At 47.3% G+C, this 22,556-nt stretch overlaps 2 protein-coding genes across 7 annotated transcripts in view; one reads left to right on the top strand and one right to left on the bottom strand.

The window, feature by feature from the left end:
• Positions 1-20,105, top strand: part of RCC2 (regulator of chromosome condensation 2) — a 33,950-nt gene extending 13,845 nt beyond the window's left edge. For 4 of the 6 annotated variants that reach the window (XM_083454023.1, XM_083454020.1, XM_083454021.1 and 1 more), the window contains exons 4-13: positions 2,114-2,257; positions 4,289-4,420; positions 5,650-5,738; positions 6,380-6,494; positions 6,627-6,793; positions 7,872-8,052; positions 8,883-8,988; positions 14,774-14,846; positions 17,253-17,330; positions 18,816-20,105. In XM_083454023.1, the coding sequence (XP_083310149.1) occupies positions 2,114-2,257; positions 4,289-4,420; positions 5,650-5,738; positions 6,380-6,494; positions 6,627-6,793; positions 7,872-8,052; positions 8,883-8,988; positions 14,774-14,846; positions 17,253-17,330; positions 18,816-18,920 (1,190 nt within the window). In that variant the 3' untranslated portion in view covers positions 18,921-20,105. Of the gene's footprint in view, positions 1-2,113; positions 2,258-4,288; positions 4,421-5,649; positions 5,739-6,379; positions 6,495-6,626; positions 6,794-7,871; positions 8,053-8,882; positions 10,033-11,931; positions 11,955-14,773; positions 14,847-17,252; positions 17,331-18,815 lie in introns of those variants that run through there. The other 2 variants (XM_083454024.1, XR_014514500.1) reach the window with 2 other exon arrangements.
• Positions 20,106-20,529: 424 nt separating this feature from the next.
• Positions 20,530-22,556, bottom strand: part of LOC310683704 (protein-arginine deiminase type-3-like) — a 35,472-nt gene continuing 33,445 nt past the window's right edge. The window contains exon 16 of the mRNA XM_083454017.1: positions 20,530-22,415. Within this exon, the coding sequence (XP_083310143.1) occupies positions 22,182-22,415 (234 nt within the window). The 3' untranslated portion in view covers positions 20,530-22,181. The remainder of the gene's footprint in view (positions 22,416-22,556) is intronic.

Raw genomic sequence — 22,556 nt, 5'->3', positions numbered from 1 at the left:
TTTGGCGTCTGGCTTAAAAGACATCTGAGCTCAGGCTGTGATCTCCAGGAAGACAAAAGGTTGGGGGGCAGGGGGGAGAGAGAGAGAGAAAGAAAAAGGCAGGCAGGCAGAAGGGAGAGGGGTGGCAAAACGTAGACAGGGCAACAGAGCGCATGTTGGGGTTGCAGAAGGGCCCGAGGGTCTACCCCTGGCAATTTCCTGTTAGACAAAGAAGTGTGGGAAACGGAGGTCAGACAGACAGACAGACCTGGGAAGGATGCTACCAGCTGCAGCAAATGATGCTGGACCTATGAATCATTTGGCCCGGTCTGGTGGGAGGCTGACTTGGAGGGCAGGTGTAAATGTGTGGCATTTGGGTCCCAGCGGAGAAAATTACGGATTTGCCTCTGGAGGGTGTTTTTAGCCATGGTAGAAATGGAACAGCCAGCCCTGTAAGGAATGGATGCAACATTTAGGACTTTTTGGTTTGGTGCAAAAGGGGGGCAGGATCAGCTGGACCTCTTTTATATATTTTTTTTTTGTGTGTGTGTGTATTTATTGAGTTTCTCTTTTTTTAAGTTTTTCAGTTAATATAGAGAGCCAGTGTGTTGCAGTGTCAATACTAGGGCCAATACAGTGGTACCTCAGGTTACATACGCTTCAGGTTACAGACTCTGCTAACCCAGAAATAGTACCTCGGGTTAAGAACTTTGCTTCAGGATGAGAACAGAAATCATGCTCCGGTGCCGCGGCAGCAGCAGGAGGCTCCATTAGCTAAAGTAGTGTTTCAGGTTAAGAACAGTTTCAGGTTAAGAACGGACCTCCGGAACGAATTAAGTCCACAGGCCGGATTCTGGGCCTTCGTTTGCCAGCCGTGGAATATGCAGATATGGCAAAACTTACCGGAAGAATAAGAAAACAAACTGTTTATAAAAGAATGGAAATGGTTTATTGAATATTTACAGATATATTGTAAACAGATAAGAACATTGGCAGGATTATTGTAATAACCTGCAGTTTTATAAGAGTATATATTTACAGTAGATGAATAAATGAGCTAAGTTAATTTGGATATACAGACGATACTAAAAATAAATTTAAGGAACTGCAGAAAGAGGGGGAAGGAAGTCAAGTTTTGAAATGTTAAAACGATTGTAAAATCAGTGAAATGTATAAACTTGAAAAGTATAATTAAAATTTCAAAAGACAAATGTTGAATGGGTGTTAGGTAGCATTTGTAGCCGGTTCCATTTCCACAGATCAAAGAGGTCAAGTGGGCATTTATGGGGCAAGGCGATCTCACAAGTTAACTGTTCTCCAAGTAATTAAGGTTTTTATATCCCAAGACTGGTGCAGGTCTCTGAGCCAGATGTGGTATATCCCTCAAAATCCCTTGCGTTTTTCATAATAGATATCGGTTCGGTTTTGCTGCCTTCGTGAGTAGTTTTGAGTCATTTTTCCGATTAAGGTGACAGCATTATAATAGCACATAAGTGGTGGAAGAAGATTGGAAGAAATTTAAAGACTCTTTTCAGAAATATTGCAAAATTAGTGAACGTTAATGATGTTGGATTGAGGTTACGGGGTTTTTAGCAATAATGTTATGAAAGAATATGCAAAAATGGAATGTTAACAGGTGGAAAGTTAAAGCTAAAATATATTAAGATCAAGATTAAGATAAAGGTAAAGAGGGAAAGGATTTGCTGAATAAATAAATTGAATTGGAATACAAAGAGGGGAGGTGTGAGGAGGTCCGAGAAACAAGCAAATGCAAGATATGTTATGAAAGACTGAACTGTTTTTAATTGTTTTTTACTTTTTGTATTTTTCTTTTTTCTTTTTGTGAAAATCTTAATAAAATATTATTATATATATAAAAAATAGCACATAAGAACTGTTTGTTGTTATTATTATTGGTCATTATTGTGGGTTGCCTGGTGGAAAATTTGTGCCATTGGAAATCTGCTTTTTGCACCGAGAGGAGGGGGAAAGTCAGGGGCGCCTGCCCTCAACAGGACTGCCTCAGCCCACCACCTGTGGTTTATTATTATTATTATTGTTACTACTATTATTATTATTATTATTATTATTATTATTATTATTATTAATATGCCATTACTGCCTTTCCTTGCAGCCGCCTACAGGAACCTGGGCCAGAACTTATGGGGGCCCCACAGGTACGGCTCCCTCTCAGGGGTCCAAGTCCGGACGGTGGTCTCAGGGCCTTGCGCCGCTCACAGCCTGCTCATCACCACCGAGGGGAAACTTTGGAGCTGGGGTGAGTGTCTTGAATCTCCAGCAGGGTTTGCATTTGGTAGTTTGCACCAGGGTAGATTTGATTTGGGACACGGGTGGCGCTGTGGGTTAAACCACAGACCCTAGGGCTTGCCGATCAGAAGGTTGGCGGTTTGAATCCCCGTGACGGGGTGAGCTCCCGTTGCTCGGTCCCTGCTCCTGCCAATCTAGCAGTTCGAAAGCATGTCAAAGTGCAAGTAGATAAATAGGTACCGTTCCAGCGGGAAGGTAAACGGCGTTTCCGTGTGCTGCTCTGGTTCGCCAGAAGCGGCTTAGTCATGCTGGCCACATGACCCGGAAGCTGTAGGCCAGCGAGATGAGCGCCGCAACCCCAGAGTCGGCCATGACTGGACCTAATGGTCAGGGGTCCCTTTAGCTTTACCTTTTTAGATTTGATTTAAATCAAATCAACTTAAATCATGATTTAAATCACTAGTCAGTAAGACTTGATTTAAATCATTGTTTTAAAGAAGGACTCATTCTTGCTGGTATCATCTTAATATTTACAACCAAGTGAAGGTTTCATTTTTGGAATAAAAAATTGTCAGAGTAGTTTTTACGGTTCTATCAAGAATTACTGATTTGGTTGTACTATTAGAAATAACATAGACCAATGATTGTGAGGTTTAATAAGTTAACTGTTTATATTTGGACAACTTTTATGCTGTGCTTCATTGGAAGGAGAAAAGTAACCATTTCACAGTTTAAACAATTGATTTAACTAAAACAATAACGTTATAGCATATATATCCATGTTTGTTTACATGTGGTTAAATGATTGTTTTTTTAACAAAAACTTCGACTGAGTTTTATCACACATGAAAAACTTAAAACAAATCCTTATTTCCTGATGAATAGCCTTTGAACTATAATGTAACTCTAATAGAAAGATTATCTAAAGATTATCTTTAGAAAGATTTTTCCTCCAAAAGCATTTTATTTTAAAAATCCAATTTAAATTTTAAAAAATCTGATTTAAATAAATATAAAATCCAATTTTTTAATTATCATTTTTTAAACAAAAATCACTGATTTTTATCCACTCTGGGTGCAGAATTCAGTGGTCAGGTTGTTCACTGGGACAAGAAGATCTGAGCATGTGACTTCAGTCATAGAATTGTAGGCTCAGTGCTGCAGTGGCTTGAAAAATGCATGTTCGTAAGTCTCCCGAGCCTTCTGCATTCATATATGTCCTTTGGAGCTAAAACTGCTTGGAGAAATCCCTGCTTGTTGCAAGGGAAGGTTGCTCAGTGGTTAGAGTGGCTGCTTGGCATGCTGAAGGACTCGGGTGCAGACCCCAGCAGCATCACCAGGTAGCGTTAGGAAAGACCTCCCATCCGCCCAATCTGAACTCCTGGAGGGATACTGCTGCCGGTCAGTGTAGACAACACTAACCCTAAATGAGGCTTTATTCTTCGCATGCATCAGGTGCCATGTGATTGCACCTTCTGGGGAAGAAATGACAAAAACATATAGTAAACAAAACAAGTAAACATCATACAATAGATTATAAATAATAACACCTCCCTGACTTCTGGAAAGAGGAGGGATGTATACATCAATAATATAAAGAGTAATGCATTTTTGTACGGAAGTTATTATGTTCATTTGTTGCATATTTTTGCAAAATCAATAAAAATGTTTTGGGAAACAACCCCCCCCCCAAAAAAAAAGAACCCAGTGGCATCTCCAGGGCTAGAATCTTCCTTTATTTTTCGTGGGATCCAGCAGCTCTGCGACACAGCGTCTGCTTTGCGTGCTGAGAGTTCAAGGTTCGAATCCCGGCATCTCCAGGGAAAAGTGGGAAAGAGCCCCGTCCGAAATCCTGGAGAGCTGCTGCCAGTCCGTGTGGGCAGCGCTGAGCTAGATGGACCCCCAAGTTCTGATTTTGGGAGAATGCAAAATTCACCGCTTTCTGGGCTCCCGATTCGGCTGCTGTTTTTTAAAAGCAAGTTGCACACCTGTAATCTGGGCTTCGCAGTCACTGTGTATGTGTGTGTGCCTAACTCTCTAGGACGTAACGACAAAGGGCAGCTGGGCCACGGGGACACCAAGCGCGTGGATGCCCCAAAGGCCATTGAAGTGCTCTGCAGCGAAACCGTCGTCTCGGCAGCCTGCGGCCGCAACCACACGCTAGCCCTGACAGGTAGGAGAGGCTCTGTCCAATCTGTGTGTCCGTGCGTGCTTTTGCCTTCCACCGTGCCCTGCTATTGGCTGAGCTGCTCTGATGTCACGGAATGCTCACCAGGCGGCTCAGAGGGAAAGCAGCCAGGAGGAGAACGTTACGGTGGGGAAACAGCTGTTCCTACGAGAGGCACAGAGTTGGTTTCTGGAGAGGGAAGTCTTGGACGAGGCTTAGGAATCAGAGGTGCCGTCAGCAGGTGTGGAATCTGTAGCTCAGTGGCAGAACACCTGCTTGGCATGCAGAAGGTCTGTGGTTCAACCCCCAGGGGTGTCTCCTGGTAGGGCTCTCGCCCGAATCCCTGGGGAGCTGCTGCCAGTCAGTGTAGGAGGCGCTGAGCGCAGTGCACCCAATGTTCTGAATTGGTATAAGGCAGTTTCCTATCTTCATGTGCTGCTTTGTTCAGAACGATGAGGACTGGAAACTTGCTGTGTTGTCAAGGAAAGGACCATGGTTCGCAAGGGGTGTTGGGGAGAGCATGTCCTTTGCATCCAGAACGTTCCAGGTTCAATCCAGGTAGCAGAGCTGGGAAACTTGCCTATCTGATGATCCCAGGAGAGTCACAGCTGCCGGTCAGAGTCGCCAATCCTGAGGTCGGCTGACCCATGTTCTGACATAGGCAGTTTTCCTTTGCTGCTGTTTTGAAAGGGCCACAGAGTCAAAAGCAGTGGGTGTTTAAGGAGATAACAGAAATCACTGGATTAAAGCTGACTGAAAGTCCATTATTATCAATTTACGATGGGGTGGGAGGTTCGCAGGCTGTGAAGGACTTGCTCACAAATTTATTGACAGCTGCACGAATTATGATAGCTAGGAAATGGGAGGGGCAAGCAGAATAGAAGAATGGTATAAAGAGGTGTGGGGTATAGCGATTAAGGATGAATTAACATGTGCTATTAAGGCAAGATGGGGAATCCGCAGGAGAAATGATTTCGAGGAGATATGTAGAATTTGTATTGTTAAAATGTAAAGGGGTCAAACCATCGCAAGAGGTGTTGAGATTTCGGGAGGTTGGATAGTTAAAGTGGAATGGTCTCGGGGGTGAGGTGCACATGTTTACTCTTATTTATTTATGATTTTTACTTTGTCAGAATAAAATAAAGCAAGCAGTGGGGCGAGGGAGGGCTTTGGCTGTGGGTCTCTGTAGCATGGTGTGAAAGCGGAAAGTTGTTTGTCCAACCTTTCTGTTTCAGAGAGCGGTTCTGTATTTGCCTTCGGAGAGAACAAGATGGGTCAGCTGGGCCTGGGCAATCAGACTGACGCCATTCCCAGCCCCACACAGGTAGGCAGAGGGACTGCATCCTTATTGTTTATTTATTATTATTTATGGAATTTATGAAGGGACGCGGGTGGCGCTGTGGGTAAAAGCCTCAGCGCCTAGGGCTTGCCGATCGAAAGGTCGGCGGTTCGAATCCCCGCGGCGGGGTGCGCTCCCGTTGTTCGGTCCCAGCGCCTGCCAACCTAGCAGTTTGAAAGCACTCTCGGGTGCAAGTAGATAATAGGGACCGCTTACTAGCGGGAAGGTAAATGGCGTTTCCGTGTGCGGCTCTGGCTCGCCAGATGCAGCTTGTCACGCTGGCCACGTGACCCGGAAGTGTCTCCGGACAGCGCTGGCCCCCGGCCTCTTTGAGTGAGATGGGCGCACAACCCTAGAGTCTGGCAAGACTGGCCCGTACGGGCAGGGGTACCTTTACCTTTATGGAATTTATATGCCACCCTATACCCAGGTGGATTTCTTACAAATGTGGAATTGTTGCTGTGGCACCTTTAATAGTGCCAGTTCCACCGATCAGAGCAACAGACATACAGTTTGTGCGGACCTAGTGAATTGCGACACTAGGCGTGTGACCCTTTGGAGAGGTTTTGTGAGGGTCGGCATGTCTTTCAGCCTTTTCTAACCTCCCCCCCCCCTTTTTTTTCTAGATCATGTACAATGGGCAGCCGATTACAAAGGTGGCGTGTGGGGCCGAGTTCAGCATGGCAATGGACTGCAAAGGGAACTTATATTCTTTTGGATGCCCCGAATATGGACAGCTGGGTACACTGTTAATTTCCTCCGCGTTTTGGTGGTGTAAGGGGGGGGGGCGACCGGGAGAGGGTAGCCTTCCCCTTCCTTGTTGTGTCCGTTCCTTAGTCTCTCTCTCTCTCTGCCCCCCCCCCCCCAAAATAGGGCACAATTCTGACGGAAAGTTCATTGCCCGAGCCCAGAGGATAGAGTATGACTGTGAGCTGGTTCCCCGCCGTGTCGCCATCTTCATCGAGAAAACGAAAGATGGCCAGATCCTGCCGGTGCCAAACGTTGTGGTGAGGGACGTTGCTTGCGGGGCAAATCATACGGTAAGACTTGGTCATCCTCTGCTGCCTAGATTGACCGTTGCGGCCAATGAGAGTTGTCGTCCTAAGCACTTGGGAGTCCGGAAAATTGGATTGGGTGCAGACAGGGTGGATTCGATTTTAAATCAAATCGATTTAAGTCACTAGTCAGTAAGACTTGATTCAAATCATTTTTTTTACAGGCTCATTCTTGCTGGCATCATCTTAATATTTACAACCAGAGGAAAGTTTCATTTTGGGAATACAGTGGTGCCTCACAAGACGAAATTAATTCGTTCTGCGAGTCTCTTTGTCTAGCGGTTTTTTCGTCTTGCGAAGCAACCCTCTTAGCGGATTAGCGCTATTAGTGGTTTAGCGGCTATTAGCGGCTATTAAAGGCTTAAGGGATTAGCGGATTAGCGGCTAAAAGGCTATTAGTGGTTTAGCGGCTTAGAAAAAGGGGGTGGGGAGCGAAAAAAATTTTCGTCTTGCGAAGCAAGCCCATAGGGAAATTCGTCCTGCGAAGTGCATCGAAAAACGGAAAACCCTTTCGTCTAGCGGGTTTTCCGTCTTGCGAGACATTCGTCTTGCTGGGTACCACTGTAATAAATTTTCAGAGTACAGTGCTGTCAAAATAACAATCCTTTATACAACCGCTGCAGTATTAACGACTTCCATTTGTATCGACACATTAAATGATTTATAAACTTACAGGTGAAGCATTCAAACTACATCCTTGTTCTTCCTGTGTGTTGCAATTATTCTGTCCGTGATGTTCCTTCCTGTCCTTGTAAAATATTATATCTATCTTTTCCTGGTTGTTGCTGTTCTCCATCATGCCTTGGGCAGAGTTGATATTCTGTTGTTGTTCCGGAAATATCTCCATTGCTCCATTCCGTGCTTCATTCATTGTTTTGCAACTTCAACAGCAGCTGCAAAAACCACACTGTCCCGATACATACCCTGTTTTTGCCATTTTTTCTCCTGGCCTGGGAAAGAAGGCTGATCTGTCGAGCTCCAAATAACTCAGTAATGAACCTTACCAACTTCCTTGGCAAGCTCGCAGGTTCCTTTCAATTCCTCACCCGCTTTCTTCCTCCAGCTTGTCTTGGACTCTCAGAAACGCGTCTTCTCCTGGGGTTTTGGGGGCTACGGCCGCCTGGGCCATGCCGAGCAGAGGGACGAAATGGTGCCCCGGCTGGTGAAGCTTTTCGACTTCCCCGGGCGTGGGGCGGCGCAAATCTACGCAGGCTACACCTGCTCCTTCGCCATTAGTGAAACAGGTAAGCCGCAGGCCTTGTCAGATTTCAGGCTGCAAAGCCCATCTGCAGATGCCGCCTTCCTGGGAGGGCATTGCACAACTAGGGGGCCACCACCGAGAAGGCCCCGTCATTAAATGTGTGCACACTATTTGCAAAAAATAGAAAAGATTATTGCACAGCTTTTGCTAGAGGTGTGTGTTGGTTTAAGACTGACAGGGAGACCCAACTATGTAATAATAATAATAATAATAATAATAATAATTTATTGTTTATACCCCGCCCATCTGGCTGAGTTTCCCCAGCCACTCTGGGCAGCCTCCAGTCGAGTGTTAAAAACAATACAGCATTAAACATTAAAACTTCCCTAAACAGGGCTGCCTTCAGATGTCTTTTAAAGTTAAGATAGCTGCTTATTTCCTTCACAACTGAAGGGAGGGTGTTCCACAGGGCAGGCACCACTTCCGAGAAGGGCCTCTGTCTGGTTCTCTCACAATGAGGGAACCGCCAGAAGGCCCTTGGCGCTGGATCTCAGTATCCGGGCTGAACGATGAGGGTGGAGACGCTCCTTCTGGTATACAGGACCGAGGCCGTTTAGGGCTTTAAAGGTCAGCACCAACACTTTGAATTGTGCTCGGAAACGCACTGGGAGCCAATGCAGATCTCTCAGGACCGGTGTTATGTGGTCCCGGCAGCCACTCCCAGTCACCAGTCTAGCTGCCGCATTCTGGATTAATTGCAGTTTCTGGGTCACCTTCAAAGGTAGCCCCACGAAGAGCGCATTGCAGTAGTCCAATGTGCCGTGTATATTAACCGCAAGACTCAATAACCCCCTCTTGTTCCCCTTTCTACAGGAGGCCTGTTTTTCTGGGGAGCCACAAACACCTCCCGGGAGTCCACAATGTACCCCAAAACTGTGCAGGATCTATGCGGCTGGAAAATCCGCAGTCTGGCTTGTGGGTAAGCAGTTGTGATTTTATACGAGAGTGAGAAAAAAGGTGCCTTTAAAAAAACAACAACAGCAAGCTGTCTCACCCAGAGTCAACCTTCCCCCCCCCCCCCCCAAGACGCCAGGGTTTTCTAACAGGACTGACCATTTGTGTTCACCATGCAACGAAATTCTCTTCAGGGCTAGAAACTTGAGAAGTTTCACTTTGACCGCTATAGCTTAAGTGCCCTCAAGCCCCCTCCTTTTCTCCATTTATAAATTGCTCCCTCTCTTCTTCTGTTGATATGCGCAAAGGGGCATAGAGGTGCCTTTCTAATGGCCTCTAATGGAAGCTATTACAAAGAGCCCATCTCCTTTTGCATACTGATATATTATTATTTTGAGCTGATGGCTGAATCTGCTTGGGGTTCAGTCACCTTCTCTCTTTCTTTTTGCTAATTGTCACTTTCAAGAGAGTGGTTTTCTCTTCTGACAGGGCTTGGGCGAGCCTCTAAAATCTGTTTCTGTTATTTTTGGTCTGAAGATCCCCCTGCTAATGGGCTTAACCTCCTGCAGACAGTGGTGTACTTGGAAAACGAAGGAAGGACTGGCATCTCAGCCATTTAGCAACTGGAAGATTATCGGGAAATGAGAGGCTTGCTTCTAAGCAAGCAAGCCCTGAGGGGCAGTTTGTAAGGGGGCAGATGTCCATCTAGAAAAAAGTTGTTTCCATCTGCTTTAAAGGGATCTATATCGTGCCTCTTTTCCTGCTGAATTGCAACCAAGGTGGTTTTATATAAAATGGTGCGCCGCTGTGGGATAGGCCTCAGGCCCAAACCTCCACTCAAACCCCATGGAATCATGCTTTTGAAGCCTAATCTGCATTTCAGGGTTGTTGTGATGGGTAAAATTGGGTGCGGCGTGGCAGTGGTCAAACAAAAAGCAGACCAGATGGAAATCAGGTGGTTAGAGCATCTTTGTGACATGAAGAATGTCCCGGGTTCAGTCCCCAGCGTCTCCCGGAAAGGTTTCCTGTTTGAAACTCTGGGAACACATAATTCTTATTATTCAAAAAGGTGAATTCCTATTCACATAGAGGAAGCTTAAAAGGCCACTAACTTGGTCTAAACCAGCTTCCGAAAGAACATGGCAGCCATGAAAGAGAAAAATTAAAGAAAGAAAAGGGCAGTTGAAGTACCGAGGGAGAAATCACCTAAGGAATAGATTTATAATAATAAAAATAAAAATAAAAAATAATATATGAAGTGATATGAAAAAATAGCAAATAAAGTTTTGAAACATATACAGTGGTACCTCAGGTTAAGAATTCGTTCTGGATGTCTGTTCTTAACCTGAATCAGTTCTTAACCTGAGGTACCACTTTAGCTAATGGGACCTCCCTCTGCCGCCACTGCACAATTTCTGTTCTCCTCCTGAAGTAAAGTTCTTAACCCGAGGAACTATTTCTGGGTTACCAGAGTCTGTAACCTGAAGCGCCTGTAACCTGAGGTACTACTGTAATAGAGAACTGAATTCATAAATATAAAATAATTTTAATGGAAGCTTTTTCTGTAATACTTTGATCATTGCTATGCAATAAAATAAAGGTACCTAACAAATTCAAAATACATTCTGATTTTAATTTTAAAAATTTGTATGTCACAATATACAGGGTGCTTCATAATGAAGTATACAGTTTGCATTTATACTGTATACCTCGTTATGAATCACCATATACAGTCATACCTCATGTTGCGTCCACTTCAGGTTACGTGTTTTCATATTGCGTCCCATGGCAACCCGGAAGTACTGGAACAGGTTACTTCCGGGTTTTGCCGCATGCACAGAAGCGCTAAATCGCGCCTTATGCAGACGTGGCGCTTCGGCTTGCGTCAGTTCCATGTTATGGACGGGCCTCTGGAACGGATCCCGTCCGTAACACAAGGTTCCACTGTATATACCGTATTTTTTGCTCTATAAGACTCACTTTTTCTCTCCTAAAAAGTAAGGGGAAATGTGTGTGCGTCTTATGGAGCGAATGCAGGCTGTGCAGCTATCCCAGAAGCCAGAACAGCAAGAGGGATTGCTGCTTTCACTGCACAGCGATCCCTCTTGCTGTTCTGGCTTCTGAGATTCAGAATATTTTTTTTCTCGTTTTCCTCCTCCAAAAACTAGGTGCGTCTTGTGGTCTGGTGCGTCTTATAGAGCGAAAAATACGGTATATAGGAGGCCTCTAGAGCCATAAGAAATATATATATAGGCGACCCCTAGAGCTATAAGAAATGCAAAAAAAAATCACTGTTAATAACTGATTCTTAAATTGCCCTGCTTAAAAATCAAATTGCCCCCCCTGTGGGGCATGTGCCTCATGTTGGGAACCACAGGTATTGACTACTGAGCTGGATGATGCAGGACAAGGAAGCTTCCTATGCCTCTAGGAATATAACCATTGTTATTTGCAGCCCATCTTCCCTTCAAGGGAATATTATTAATAATAATAAATTTTATGTATACCCCGCCCTCCCTGGCCAGAGGGACCAGGGCAACTAAAACCAGTAAAATTACAAAACATACCGCCTCTCCTGCTGTCCCCCGAGTTTGCGGGGCTGGCGACGGGGAGGAGCAGGCTTCTCCCCCCGCCAGCCTTCTAACCAAGTCGGGGGACAGCGGGAAAGGTGCGCTGCGCTTCTCCCGCTGTCCCCCGAGTTTGCGGGGCTGGCGACAGGGAGGAGCAGGCTTCTCCCCCCCGCCAGCCTTCTAACCAAGTCAGGCTTCTCCCCCCCAGTTTGTGGGGCTGGCGGTGAGGCTCTCCTGAAGCCTGGAGAGGGAGAGGGGTCGGTGCGCACCGACCCCTCTCGCTCTCCAGGCTTCCGCGAAAGCCTGCATTCGCCCCATAGGACGCACACACATTTCCCCTTCATTTTTGGAGGAGAAAAAGTGCGTCCTATAGGGTGAAAAATACGGTATTCAAAAAGTGAATTCCTATTCGCATAGAGGAAGCTTAAAAGGCCATTAACTTCGTCTAAACCAGCTCCCGAAATAACATTGCAGCCATGAAAGAGAAAAATTAAAGAAAGAAAAGGGCAGTTGAAGTACCAAGGGAGAAATCACCTAAGAAATCGTTTTATAATAATAAAAATAAAAAATAATATATGAAGTGATATGAAAAAATAGCAAATAAAGTTTTGAAACATATACAGTGGTACCTCGGGTTAAGAACTTAATTCGTTCTGGAGGTCCGTTCTTAACCTGAAACAGTTCTTAACCTGAGGTACCACTTTAGCTAATGGGACCTCCCGCTGCCCCCACGCCGCCACTGCACAATTTCTGTTCTCCTCCTGAAGTAAAGTTCTTAACCCGAGGTACTATTTCTGGGTTGCCAGAGTCTGTAACCTGAAGCGCCTGTAACCTGAGGTACTACTGTAATAGAGAACTGAATTCATAAATATAAAATAATTTTAATGGAAGCTTTTTCTGTAATACTTTGATCATTGCTATGCAATAAAATAAAGGTACCTAACAAATTCAAAATACATTCTGATTTTAATTTTAAAAATTTGTATGTCACAATATACAGGGTGCTTCATAATGAAGTATACAGTTTGCATTTATACTGTATACCTCGTTATGAATCACCATATACAGTCATACCTCATGTTGCGTCCACTTCAGGTTACGTGTTTTCATATTGCGTCCCATGGCAACCCGGAAGTACTGGAACGGGTTACTTCCGGGTTTTGCCGCACGCACAGAAGCGCTAAATCGCGCCTCGCGCAGGCGTGGCACTTCGGCTTACGTCAGTTCCATGCTATGGACGGGCATCTGGAACGGATCCTGTCCGTAACACAAGGTTCCACTGTATATATATAGGAGGCCTCTGGAGCCATAAGAAATATATATATAGGCGGCCCCTAGAGCTATAAGAAATGCAAAAAAAAATCACTGTTAATAACTGATTCTTAAATTGCCCTGCTTAAAAATCAAATTGCCCCCCCTGTGGGGCATGTGCCTCATGTTGGGAACCACAGGTATTGACTACTGAGCTGGATGATGCAGGACAAGGAAGCTTCCTATGCCTCTAGGAATATAACCATTGTTATTTGCAGCCCATCTTCCCTTCAAGGGAATATTATTAATAATAATAAATTTTATGTATACCCCGCCCTCCCTGGCCAGAGGGACCAGGGCAACTAAAACCAGTAAAATTACAAAACATACCGTATTTTTCACTCTATAAGACGCACCAGGCCACAAGACGCACCTAGTTTTTGGAGGAGGAAAACAAGAAAAAAAATATTCTGAATCTCAGAAACCAGAACAGCAAGAGGGATCGCTGCGCAGTGAAAGCAGCGATCCCTCTTGCTGTTCTGGCTTCTGGGATAGCTGCGCAGCCTGCATTCGCTCCATAAGACGCACACATTTCCCCTTACTTTTTAGGAGGGAAAAAGTGAGTCTTATAGAGCAAAAAATACGGTAATTAGGCGAGGAAACCAATTTAAAATACAGGTTAAAATGCAATTTAAAATGCAGCCTCATTTTAAAAGTAACTGATAAATCAAGGCCATAAGGGGAGGGAAACATAAGGGTCAGACTGAGTCCAAACCAAAGGCCAAGCGGAACAGCTCAGTCTTGCAGGCCCTGCGGAAAGATGTCAAGTCCCGCAGGGCCCTAGTCTCTTGTGACTGAGCGTTCCACCAAGTCGGGGCCAGTACTGAAAAGGCCCTGGCTCTAGTTGAGACCAATCTAATCACCTTGCGATTTGGGACCTCCAAAATGTTGTCATTTGTGGACCTTAAGGTCCTCTGCGGGGCATACCAGGAGAGGCAATCCCGTAGGTACGTGGGTCCTAGGCCGCAAGCCTCTGTCCATTTCTGGGGGGAGTGTTGCCGTCACACCCTGCTTGTGGGCTTCCCCCAATGGGCCCTTGGTTTGCTGCGAGAACGGGTTGCTGGGCTAGAGAAGGCCACTTGCCTGATCCAATCTGGCTGAGCTCTTGACTACGTGCTTCTCCCCACAAACCTTTTGTATCCTCACAAGAACCCTGCGAGTCAGGCTAGGCCTGGGGTTACCCACTGAGCTTTGCAGATGAACCTGTGTGTCGTCGTCCCTACACCCCTCATCTGACACTATTCCACCTGTGGGCGGGGGGGGGTGTGTGGACTTCTTTGGCCCTCCAGATCATCCCTGACCATTGGACACATTTGCTAGGGCCGATGGGAGTTGTGGTCCAGGGAGCCAAAGCTTTCCGTCCCCCTGCCTATTCAGTATACAGTGGAACCTCGGTTTTTGAACATCATTCGTTTCAGAAGACTCCCGAAATGTTCAAAAACAGGAACAATGGGTAATCGGCAAAATCCACTGAAAAAGATGGAAAAAAGCACGCCTTGGAAGCTGTTCAACTTCTGAGGCCCGTTCGAAAACGGAAGCAATTACTTCTGGGTTTTCAGGGTCCAGGTTCCAAATTGTTTGGCTTCCAAGGCGCTCAAAAACCAAGGTTCCACTTGTACCAGTGTTCAGTGTACCCACAGTTAAATCCCACTGCAAGCTTTCACACAGTGCTTTAAAAGGTCCAGATCCAGGTATGTACGACTGTCCTTTTTGTTGTGGGATGAAGATATTCCATCTAACAGGGAGCCACTGCAGAGAAGGCCCTGCTTCTTGGTAACCGCTCCTTCCGAAGGTAGAGGAGCCTGTTGCGAGGTGTGGGCCCCTGGGTCTACCCAAGCTGGCAGGCACATCCAGGTTGAGAAGGGATCTGTGGGGTGGGGGCTCCGGGGCTCTCCAAAACAGTAACCTCCTTTGTGTACCTGTTTTCAGGAAGAGCAGTATAATAGTGGCTGCAGATGAGAGCACAATCAGTTGGGGCCCGTCTCCGACCTTTGGAGAACTGGTAAGGAGGGCAGACGCAGCTGCTGCGATAGGCCCACATCTGGGGGAGGGAACAAGGAAGGAAGGCTTTTCCATTGCCGCTTGGTTTGGCCAGGTGAGGACTTTACTCTCGGTCCCATCGACTCCAGAGGAGGTGACAATGAGAGCTTGGGCTTGAGCAATCGATTCCTCTTTCCCAGGGAATTCTGGGAATTGCAGCTCTGGGAGGGGAATAGCTGGGTCTGCCAATAACACCTTTAACAAACTACAGCTCCCATGATGCTTTTGGGGGGGAGCCATGGCTGCTCAAAGTGAATTGTAATGCTTTCGCTGTATGCTGTGAAAGGCTCTCTCAACACGAGAGATGAGGCTCCAGACTGGAAAACAGTGCAATTCACAGCGATTAGGGATGCTACAGAGTCTAGGACTTGCTGATCAGAAGGTTGGCGGTTTGAATCCCTGCGACGGGGTGAGCTCCCGTTGCTCGGTCCCTGCTCCTGCCAACCTAGCAGTTCAAAAGCACGTCAAGTGCAAGTAGTTAAATAGCTACTGCTCCGGTGGAAAGGTAAACAGCGTTTCTGTGCGCTGCTCTGGTTCACCAGAAGCGGCTTAGTCATGGTGGCCCCATGACCCGGAAGCTGTACGCCGGCTCCCTCGGCCAATAAAGCGAGATGAGTGCTGCAACCCCAGAGTCGGTCACGACTGGACCTAATGGTCAGGGGTCCCTTTACCTTTAAGCATCGTGCACTTAAAAAAAATGTAATATGTCATACATGGCTTACACTGATCCAGCTACCAATTTCTCACACATACAAATTATTATGATTTGTTACATTCTTAGCTCTCCCTCCTTCCAAGGGAGCTCACAAACGTGTGAATACAAATGTCATAAAAACAGTTTGAAAACTCCCAAATCGCCTGCTTTCAAAGCTGACCCTTTCAGGGGCAAGTCTTTGGGCCATCAAATATCTAGATTAGTGTTTCATCAAGCCGGCAGCACAGTGTGGCCTTCGGTTAATTATCCTCCTAGTGGCGCGGCAGTAAAGCTGCTAGCACATTTGCAAAGCTAAGCAGGGTCCGGCATGGTTTCAAATTGGATAGGGAACCACATGCTGAGGTTCCTGCATTGCAGGGCGGGTTGGACTAGATGATAGCCCACAGGGTCCCTTCCTGATCTACTATTCTGCTTTTCTATATTCCCTTGCAAAAGTTGGCCTGCACCTCTTGCCAATGATGCAAAAGCCATTTTTGGAAAGTCCTGGTAAGAGGGTCTGCTGTGCACAGCGAAGGTTCAAGGTTCAATCTCCAGCATTTTCCTGGCGGATAAGGCGTATCAGTGGCTACTAGCCACAGGGGCTATGCTATGCCTCTGAACCCCAGTTGTTGGAGGCTGCAGGAGGGGGGAGTGTCGCTCTTGCGCTCAAATTCTGCTTGCCAGTTTCCCACAGGCATCTGAGAACAAGATGCTGGACTAGATGGGCCTGATCCAGCAGACTCATCTTACGTCCTTGTCTCCAGGTAGAGCAGGCAATGTCCTCTTGCCTGAAATCCAGGAGGGAGCCGCTGCTAGTCATTGCAGGCATTATTGAGCTAGATGGACCAAAGGTCTGCTCCCAATGTTTGTATTTAAAGCAGCTCTTAATTTATGGGGACTAGAAGCTTCAAGTGGGCTGTGGCTCAGTGGTAGAGCATCTGCTTTGCATGCAGAAGTAATAATAACTTATTATTTATACCCCGCCCATCTGGCTAGGTTTCCCTAGCCACTCTGGGCGGCTCCCAACAAAATATTAAAAACGCGATAAAACCTCAAACATTAAAAACTTCCCTAAAAAGGGCTGCTTTCAGGTGTCTTCTAAAAGTCAGATAGTTGTTTATTTCCTTAACATCTGGCGGGAGGGCATTCTGCAGGGAGGGTGCCACTACCGAGAAGGCCCTCTGCCTGCTTTTCTGTAACCTCACTTCTCACAGGGAGGGAACCGCCAGAAGGCCCTTGGAGCTGGACCTCAGTGTCCAGGCTGAACGATGGGGGTGGAGACGGTCCTTCAGGTATACAGGGCCGAGGCCATTTAGGGCTTTCAAGGTCAGCACCAACACTTTGAATGTGCTCAGAAGCTTCCAGGTTCAATCTCCCAACAAGGGCTGGGAATGTCCCCTTTCTGAAATGCCAGAAAAGAGTTTTTGCCTGTGAATGTAGGCAACACTGAACTATTTGGACCAGTGGGTCCGACTCTGCAAGGCAGCTGCCTGGTGCCACCCAGAAACTTACAAGGCAAACAGGTTTCTCAGGACTGAGGTGATTGATCTGTGCTATGGAGGGAAAAGGCTTGAGGTCTGGCCTCCTGACATTCTGTGCATTAAAGGTCAGAGCGGAGAACTGCCTTGGCTCTTTAATTTGGAGAGGGTCTGAGTCCCGTTTCTGTCTTCTCAGGGCTACGGGGACCACAAGCCCAAGTCCTCAACTGCAGCTCAGGAGGTGAAGACTTTGGATGGCATCTACACAGAACAGGTAAGAAAGAACAGGTAGCGGCAGCTAGGAACCACCTTGAAGCACCTCGTGCTTCCAAACCTCCTTCTGAAAGTTTCTTGGGTCCTCAAAGGGGGGGGAGGGTGTCCTGGCCTGGCAACCAACCCCCCTGCCCCAATCTACCATATTGGCCTGAATATAAGCCACACTTTTTTCCACATTCCAGTTGTGAAAAGTTAAAGTGCAACTTATATCTGGGGGTGCGGGACAACGGGGCCCATCCCAACCGCGTGCCGCAAAGGGGAAGGGGGGAGGCCATCAGCAAAGGAGCGCAGCTCCCCCCCCCCCCCCAAGAAACAGCACAGGGCAATGGCACACAGCCCGCCGCTCCCCAGCCTGCCCCAGTGCCAGCTTGGGGAGGTAGTGCCTGGAGACGGGCGCACAGCACACTGGGAACTGAGTGCTGCCTGCTGCCTCCCCACCCCGTTCAGGTGTCGGGAGGTGGGCCATACCCGCAAATAATCCTTGAATTTAAAAGGTGTGGCTTATTTGCAGGCGCAGCTTGTATTCGGGCCAGTGCGGTAATCCTCTTTTCAAGTCGGTGGCTGTCATTGCATCTTGTGGGAGGGAGGGTCGCCGATGGCCACCAACGTGGATCACATTAAAAGAGGGTTAGACCAATTCATGGAGCAAAGTAAGGCCATGTTCTTGTTGGGATGTGTCCAAGGGAACGGGGGCAATTGGCTGGCTCCAGCCCACCGGACAGCAGCCGGGCGAACTCCGGTCCTTGGATCAGCATGTATCTGCGACCCAAGCTTCTGAAACCTTCAGAAGCTGAGCATGCAAGCCAGCAGAGATAAGAACACTGTGCAACAGAAGGGCTGTGTAAAGCGTATTTAGGGACGCGGGTGGCACTGTGGGTTAAACCACAGAGCCTAGGACTTGCCGATCAGAAGGTCAGCGGTTCGAATCCCCGCGACGGGGTGAGCTCCCGTTGCTCGGTCCCTGCTCCTGCCAACCTAGCAGTTCAAAAGCACGTCAAAGAGCAAGTAGATAAATAGGTACCACTCCGGCAGGAAGGTAAACGTCATTTTTGTGCGCTGCTCTGGTTCGCCAGAAGCAGCTTAGTCATACTGGCCACATGACCCAGAAGCTGTATGCCGGCTCCCTCAGCCAATAAAGTAAGATGAGCGCCGCAACCCCAGAGTCGGCCGCGACTGGACCTAACGGTCAGGGGTCCCTTTATCTTTAAAGCGTATTTACAGGCATTTTATTCAGCATCAGGACAAAGGAAAAACATGTCTGCTCCCCTTCGTGTCTAAGCAAGCAGCATAAGCAAGAGCTATACACACAAACGAAGTTCCCAGCAAGGTATGGGTGCTGTTTTTCTCTGAGGGTCCTGTTTGCGGGCTCGGCTTTGTGCGGCCTCTGGCTGGCCGCTCTTGAGAACAGGAGGAGGCCGGACTAGATACCCCCAACTTTGGATCTTCCTAACACCCCTGCGCTGTCTTTTTTCGCTTTGCTCAGGTGGCGATGGGCTATGCCCACTCCCTGGCGATTGCCCGCGACGAGAGCGAGGCCGAGAACGAGAAGCTGAAGAAGCTGCCAGAGTACAACCCGCGCACGCTCTGACCCACGCGGGGGCCTCTTCCTCCTCCTCCTCCCCGCTGCCCCACACCCCCTGACAAGGCAGTCGCTGCTCCCGTCGTGTGCAATGGGGACATGGGATCCGTATGCGATGGGGAGATTGCAGGCACCGGCACTCGTCTCCTTAGGCTACCCAAGATTTCGTATTTGATAAGCAATTTGAAGCTTCCAGCTACCAGTTAACATTGACTTCCCTGCCCTTTTCCCTAAGACAGGTTGCTTTGTATTTTGGTTTCTTTGGTGGGGGGGGGGGAGCATGGAGGTGGGACATTACATCAAGAGAGATCTGCTTCTTTTGAATTTTGATGGAAATGGCAGGACTGTTTGTCCAAATTCACCCATTTTTTTTCTGTTTTCCTTTCCCATAGCCGATATTTTGTTAAGCGGCAGACCAGTAACCAGCGTTTTGAGAAGGGTGAAGGCTAACCCTTCTTTTTTTTCCCCCACCCTCCCCTGCAGCTGGAAACTATTTCCTCCTTTGTGGAAGGGACCATCTTTCTTGTATATATATATTTTTTTGTTCCCAAGAAACCTCGAGGTCTCTGCAAGAAGGCTGTCCTTAAAGTGTCTCAGATTTTTTTTTAAAAGGGTACCTGCTTCACTACAGATTTCCACAAGCTCGAGGCTTCTGCAAAAGGTTTTTTTTCTTAATTGCATAGATTTTTCTGTTGGTGAGGTGCCTCCCGTACTGCATATTTTCATAAGCTCCCCACCTGCTAAAACAGGGGAGTGGAGAACCCTCTGATGGCGCTGCGGACTGGAACCCCCATCAGCCCAAGACAGCATGGCCAGTGGCCAGAAGCGATGGGAATTGTAGTCAAGAATTCCAAAAGGCACCTCAGCTGGCTGCTCCTGTTGTAAATACCAGACCAGTCCACCACACAGGGGCGCTGTCAGATTCGGCAGCCTCCTAGCCAATGGTTGAATTTATTTGCAGAGCCCCAGGAATGGGGGGGGGGGGGGAGAGAGAGAAGCAAAAAGATCGACCCTTGGTTTGAATTGGGGATAAAATTGGGTTGATAGAGAATTTAAATTCCTGATTCAGCTACTTGGATGGAAGGAATCTCCTTCCTTCTCCCACTCACTCCACTAGTTCCACTCTTCTTAACCAAATTCCATGTGAGCCTCGTGGATCCTTCTGGCAAGGGAGAGGGAGTTTATCCCCCCCCCCTCCAAAAAAAATCAGGGCCACGCTTGCAGCTGGTGCAAGTTGCAAGGGTGTCCCTCATGTACGTTGCAGATACCCATAGGCTTCGCCCCCTCATTTAAAATGGCTACAGTTCCAGGTTTTAGGCGCCTTGGGTGGGGTGGGGGGGGGGTTCACAGTTATGCAAAGGTGCTTTGGGACAACTTAAAGAACCGCTCAGCCTCCTCGATGAAATATTCGTTGGGCCCCCGGATTCCTGTTACAAGTCTATTAGTTCCTTCTCCCTTCTGCGGCCGTGTGTTGTGTTGGAGAAATTTTGGTGCCTTTGAAACAGAACTTGCCTCCTCTCTGTCCCAGCATGAAGTCCCTTTTTTTTCTAGCAGTAGGTCCCTTCTCCCCTCCCCCCTTCCCTTCCCTTGAATCTGCTAGCTCTCTGATTGCTTTGGGGGGGAGGGGGGTCCTCCCAGACGGGCGACGTTAGCCCCATACCACGTTAACATTTGCAGGTTCGGAGTTCTTGAAAAGGTTGGGGGGCTTTTCCGGGATGCTGGGTTAGAGGGAGCAACCCTAAAGTTTTTTGGTTTTTTTGGGGGGGGAGGGCGGGGAAGAAATAGGGGCTGTACATTGCATTATTATTTGTCTTTTTTATTTTAAGGAAAAAAAATTGGATCTAAACCTACACCTGAAGCATTTGCTTTTGTCTCCATTCCTGTTTGTCTGTCTAGTCAAGTTACGTACCTCATCCAGAAGAGATTTTCTTTCATGGCCTTTTTCACCTGTGCAAAAAAGTGGTTCCGTTTCTGGAGCTGCAGGGATGTGTGTGGTATATAAGGACATTTTGAGGAGAAACCTAACTGGAACAAAACTTTGGGGATAACTTATTTGCAATGGGGGGGGGGGGGAGAAAGAGGAAACAGACCCTCCCTCTGCAGCAAAGAGTAACATTGCTCTGTTGTTTAATTTATTAAACAGGCTTTTTGCTTCCAGACCTAGGCAGTTCACCTGTTCTAGTGTCTCCATCTCTGGTCCCTTTTTGTCCCCATTCTCTCTTCATTGTGGAGGAAGGGCTCAGAGATAAAACAAAGAATTTTGGGTTTAAATCTGGTGGGGTAAGTTCCTAGCCTAGTCATGTAACTCCTCTGGGGTTTTTTTTTTTTTTTTTTTGGTTTTTTATATATATTTCTCAAAATAAATGTTTAAATAAACGACAACATTGCCTAGAGCCTTATGCACGTAAACAGCACTGTGGGAAGGAGTTCTGCAGTGTAACTTGCTGAACATCTTGGGGACCCACAGGTTGAGAAAGGCTGGTCTAGAAGATTATGAAAGATCATGTATGAATTAGCCCACCTCTCCCTAGCATCCAACAAAAGACTTTGCTCAGCGCTCAACTTTTCTCCACAAGTTTATTCAAACGCTCCTTAAAATGCAAGCGAAAAACATTTGCACGCCTTGTTTTGCAATCATCAAAAATAGAGGTATAGAATGCATAATCAATTCATTTTTAAAAAAACAAAGAAATGTATGCTTTTCACACTCCTTATTCTGCTAAGGCTTAGAGAGGTGTAGCCTCTTCACAGTGCCGCGGGGGGGGGGGGGGGGGGAGATCCTCGGCACAGAAATTTTTGGACTGACCTCCCTGCCCAGTGCGTCGCCCCTAAACCTGGGTCTTTGAAGGATTGCATGCTGCGTAACTTAGAACTGGCTCTGTGTCTCTGACCTGCCTTACACTAAAAACGGGCACTCAAGCCCCTTTCCGTCCTCCCCAAAAATCCCAGCTTTAAAAGATAACAGGATAGATCTGTGATCTCGAATGTCTGGCTTGTTCCTGAGCAGCTAACCTGGTCTCTTCATCTGGCTCAGACTGCAGAGTAATATACCGGGGGAATGAAATGCGTGGGTGGACCTGGTAGGAGCGTGACAAAGAGGGTGAGCAACCAGCTCGGCCCTTGAAGTTAATCAAAAGTCCTGGGCAAGACAGGAACCTCGTACGCAGTTCCTTGGAAAGTGACGATTCCGCAGCTAAGCGTAAGCTACACAGCAGCTGCCCTGGCATCTTCCTCGCCTGCAAGGAGGGCAGGTTGTGGATCTCTCCACACTCAAGGGGTCATGTTCCACCACTTGAAGGAAAAGGCCTTGCGTCGGACGTTGGTGCCACAGTGGACCTCGCCGTGACCTTCGTGGTAGGTTTCGTAGTCGTCTATGAAGGTGCAGGACAGCCCCAGCGGCTCCAGCAGACGGCGGACCTCCTCTTCCAAGCAGCACTGCTCATGGATGATGGGTCCAAAGGGCTTTGGGATGCCCAGGTATTTTCCCAGGACAAGCATGTTCACCTGCAAATGAGACATGGGGTGCCTGTGAGAAGCGGACTCTGAAACAGCTATGGGCGTTTATAACCCTTTGCTCCAGAGTCTTCCTCGCAATATCCACTCGCTGGAAATTACCGAATTTTTTGCTCTATAGGATGCACAAAT

This window comes from Podarcis tiliguerta (assembly GCF_965153285.1).
Source record: "Podarcis tiliguerta genome assembly, chromosome: 8".
NCBI lineage: Eukaryota > Metazoa > Chordata > Lepidosauria > Squamata > Lacertidae > Podarcis > Podarcis tiliguerta.
Note: the sequence above shows the minus strand (reverse complement) of the source record. Positions and strands in the feature narration are given on the sequence as shown.